The sequence below is a fragment of the Myotis davidii genome, unplaced genomic scaffold (genome assembly GCF_000327345.1).
Source record: "Myotis davidii unplaced genomic scaffold, ASM32734v1 scaffold415, whole genome shotgun sequence".
Classification (NCBI taxonomy): domain Eukaryota; kingdom Metazoa; phylum Chordata; class Mammalia; order Chiroptera; family Vespertilionidae; genus Myotis; species Myotis davidii.
In genome coordinates this window covers 4,652,477-4,656,937 of record NW_006287951.1, presented here as the reverse complement: position 1 = coordinate 4,656,937, position 4,461 = coordinate 4,652,477, and the positions used below count along the sequence as shown (strand labels likewise).

The 4,461-nt window shown below is 55.9% G+C and overlaps 1 protein-coding gene across 1 annotated transcript; it reads right to left on the bottom strand.

Moving 5' to 3' along the window:
• Positions 1-2,299: 2,299 nt before the first annotated feature.
• On the bottom strand, positions 2,300-4,315 carry SOX14 (SRY-box 14). The gene has a single exon (XM_006759816.1). It carries the CDS (start codon positions 3,829-3,831, stop codon positions 3,109-3,111), a length of 723 nt encoding a protein of 240 aa, XP_006759879.1. The 5' UTR covers positions 3,832-4,315; the 3' UTR covers positions 2,300-3,108.
• Between the last annotated feature and the right edge of the window lie 146 nt (positions 4,316-4,461).

The window sequence follows — 4,461 nt, the reverse complement described above, 5'->3', positions numbered from 1 at the left end:
AAGGGGGCTCTCGGCGGCTCTGGGCTGCGCGTGGCGCGCTGGGGAGAAGCGGCTCTCCTCCACTCCGGGCGGGCGGGGCGCTCCTCTCCCTATAGGTTTGCTTTAATGATTTTCTTGAAAGAAAGAGACAGTTGTGAGCAAACAGGTTTGACAGGGACCGCTCCCCCCGACTCCCCACCCCCCTGCACACACACCCCGGGGGATTCCTTTTTGTCTGCGCCTGACTTCAAAGTCAGTAATAGGCCCCTGTCATTGGCTTGACGAGCAGGATTTGGGCTGTTTGTTAGGGCGAGTCTCGGCCGCGCACCTCGGCAGAGGCTCTGCGGCCCCCCGGTCCCCCGGGCGCGGGAGGCTGGGCTGAGATCGGCCCTTTGGGGTGGAGGCGGGGGCCAGGCCTAAGGAAGACAGACAGCCCGACAAAGTCCGCCTGGGAAGGAAGGGGACGAGGTGTGCTAGACAGAAACGGCCCAAGCCAGACCCCCGCTGGGTCCCCTGCTCTCCGCTGGCTGTAAAGAACTCTCAGTTGCCCATCCGCGGGCACACACACGTCTCTCCGACTGGGCCGGGCACGAGCTAGAACCTGGTTTCAGTTTTCCAGCTCCCACCGCTGCCCAAAGCCTTTCCCATTAGGACCCACCTGGTGCCCTTCCCAGCCTAAGCCTGCCTCCTCGGAGTTGGTGGGGTGCCCCGTGGGCCCTAGCGCTCAGGGTTCCTCCCGGGCTGGGGCACTGTGCACCCTGGGCGCCGGAGCGCCCGGCTCTGCGGGAGACACCCAGACCCTGGCACGCTTCATCTAAGGAGATGTTAAGGGACACTGAGCTATGAGGGAGTTCAGAGTGGCTGACAGCACTGTCAGTTGGGGTTACATCAGACAGCAAAACCGCGGCGCCTCCGCCCCGGGCCTCCTGGGCTTCCTAGAGGGCGGGAGGAGGGGCCTTCCCTGCGCTCCGGGAGCCTCCTGACCGGACGGCCACCAGAGGCAAGTCACTTCCTAATTGTCTCGATTTGTAAGAGGGTTTTGTGTTATTTATCTATCTATTATTTATAGGCGTCCCCTCCTATTCAGCGCCCGTGTATGTTAATTGTGTTATACCATTTAATTCTAACATCGGTCTCAAAAGAGCTCTTAATGAGAAAAGCATATACAACACGGATCACTTTACTATTCAGCTCAGCCAGATGGACAACCGCTAACTTTTTTTTTTTTTTTAATAATGAAATCTCCTTTTGACAAAGGGGCTCGGATGAATAGGCTCCAAATAACACCTCAAACACTTCTAATTGTTTTGCGGACAATATGCTAATCCGTGGGTTTGGCTTTGGTGTCTGTTGACATCGTTTCTCGTGCACTTCCAGCCCTTTGGCTCCCTTGGAAAAGGCAGCGCCAAGCGCACAAATCCCTCAGCCGCAACAGAAAGCAGACAGGCACTAGGATGCCCCCTACCCCCATCCGCACCATACCAAAGCCAGTGGGTAAAGCACCCGACCTACGGAAAACCCGTGAGGACATCCGAAGGTCCTTTCACCCACAAAAAAAACACAGCAATGTTCAAGCTAACATTCACCCAGCGGGGAAAGAAAGAGGTCCTTTTCCTTGTTTGTTAAGCACGGAGGCTATGAGTTATGATTTTTATGATTTTGAACATGTCACTATCGCCTCCCTTTTTCCTTTGCTCCCATGGGGACTTAGTAAAAAGTCTCCTGTGGCATTTCTTAGACTTTTATTTTTTAACTTAGGAGCCAGTACAGAGTCCCAAATCCCCAGAAGAACCAGCAGCATGATTTTCAAACACCTTTAAATATATATTTCCCACCAGTCTTCCCCTGATCATTTAACTTAAACACCTACTGCAGGACGCAGGTGCTCCATGCGCAACTGGTTCCCAGTAGATTCGAATTTCTCTCCATTCCTTTGGAGTTTGGCTTAAAAAAGGAAAATGCACCCAGATCTCAGAGGTCTGGATCGGTCTTTGTCTTAGCTCATTTGTTCCTTGAGTGGTCTGACCACTTTGTGAAGGATGCAGGAAAGGAGTGATGTCCTAGGGAGCTATACCTTTGTCCAGTCTCTAAAGGCACAAAGTGGATACGATCCGGACAAATCATAGACTTTAGTCCCCTTTGCACCTGGCCGGAAGGCCACCACGCTGGGCCAATGCAGGCCAGCCACCAGCTGCCACTGCTAGAGTTGCTCTCTGCCCTCTCCGCCTCCCAGTGACCAGCTCCCAGCCCAGACCTGGCCTCCTGACTTCAGATTTTACTAGTATGCACATCAAAGGTTACTTATTTTTTTTTGCAATGACAGATTGTCTTTATTCAAAACACCTTTGTTCAACAAATGAACAGAATAAGGAGATGAAATCCTTCTAGGTACATTTCCAAGACATCGTCAAAACATTTACGACCATTTAGGATGTTTTTATTCTTTCAATTTTTTGTTCACTTTCTACTTCCTGACTTCATAACCTGACATTCTGTCTAAAAGTAAACTTAGGTCTCTAGGAGCACTGCTTTATACAAAGTAAATAATCATGTGGGTCCTTTTGTATTACCTTTAAAGAAGCAAACACTATCATAGCATGAGTTTTAAATAGAAATGTTTCCCTTCTGTAGTTTAAAACTTTGAAGCCTTTTCCCCCCACACATGAAGAGCCAATGGCACCTACTTGTGTCTGATGACAAAACACAGAGCTAACTCTTTTCTTCGGGGTGCAAAAGAAAAAAAAATGCATATTCTAGATATAATACCAGGATCAGAGAGTTCTGGAGTCCAAAGCCCATCAGAAGAGAGAGAAGGGGACATAAATAAAACAAACTGCCTACTTTTTTTGTCCAAAGGGGGTACATTTGGAGATTTGATTTGGGACAGTTGGAGTAGGAACAACTGTATGGTGGTCATAATGTTCGCAAGTTTCTGGCACCTGTCTGCGTCTTGGGTCGGGTAGGACGCCCCTACCATCCCCCTGAAGAGAGAGGCAGAGTCTGGGGTAGGGTGGGGGGCTGCCGGCAGGGCTGGCCCCAAGGCGTTTGCAGGCCCAGGCTAGGCGCAGATGACAGGGTGCAAACCCCAATTCCAGGCCACCCTCCAGGTCTGGTGGGCCGGGCTGGGGGTTACATGGCTGTGGCGTGGGCTGACGAATAAGGGTCTATGCCAGTCTTGGTCATGCCGGGGAAGAGGATGTAGGCGACAGGGGGCTGCAGGGTGGAGGCAGACCAGGCGGTACAGTTACAGGGCACCACGTAGCCCGGGTTGGTGGGGGACGGGTGCGTGTGCGTGTGCTGGCTGGGGCAGCTGAGGCTGCCGAAGGCGCCGTTCTGGTAGCCCAGGGTGGACGCGTAGGGCAGCGCGCCGGTGGCCAAGGTGTGGGGCACTTCGCCCATCTTCTGGATGGCGCTCGAGCTAAACTGCGCAGGGTCCAGCAGGGAGTAGGGCGCCGAGGCGGGCGGCAAGAAGGCCCGGGCTTTCTCGGGCGCGCTCAGGAGGCCGTCGGAGGCCCCCACGGGCAGGCCGGCCGCCTTGAGCGGGTCCGTGTCGCCCAGGTAGGGCAGGGGGAAGACATACCTGTCCTTCTTGAGCAGGTTCTTGGGCTTGCGCCGCGGCCGGTACTTGTAGTCGGGGTGCTCCTTCATGTGCTGGGCGCGTAGCCTCTTGGCCTCGTCGATGTACGGCCGCTTCTCTGCCTCGGACAGAAGCTTCCATTCGGCGCCGAGGCGTTTGCTGATCTCTGAGTTGTGCATCTTGGGGTTTTCCTGGGCCATTTTGCGCCGCTGGCCTCGGGACCATACCATGAAGGCGTTCATGGGTCGCTTGATATGGTCTGAAGGTTTAGACATGGTCCCGGAGGCTGGGCGGCTGGGGGCGGGGAGGGCAGGGGTTCTGCAGGCGAACTGGGCGCGGTTGCCTGTCTGCCTGTCTGTGCGTCCTGAGCCGGGACTCTGCGCTCCCCTCGCCTCCGCACCGCCGAGGGGAAGCCAGAAAGAAGCGCTCACCCCGCAAAGTTCAGCTGATCATGCCAGTCTCACACCCAGGCAGGCCCCGGGGGGCGAGTGCGGACAGGAAGGGCGGGGGAGGAGAGGGTGGCGGGCCAGGATGCCGCCGACACTCGCCGGGGTCCAAGTACCGTCGTCTCTGCGATTTAGGGGCCAGGTAATTTGTTGGCGAGGGCAGGAAGCTCCTCCTTCTCCCCCCTCTCCACCTTCGCCTTCTCTGGTCCTCTTCTCTCCTGGGTCTACGGCCGAGGCGCCCTCCTCCCTCCCGCGGCTTTCCCGGAGCTGCTTCGCCTAGCGCAGCACCTGGCTGAGACTGCGGGGAGGCTGGTGAGCGCCAGCCAAAAGCGGCGAAGTTCAAAGGCGAGGTGGGCCGGGACAGCGCGCACTCTGACATAAGCGCGGGGCGGCGACTCCCCAACCTGGGCGCCAATCAGCGGCAGAGAAGGCGAGGGGCGCACCTGCCCGCGCCCAGAC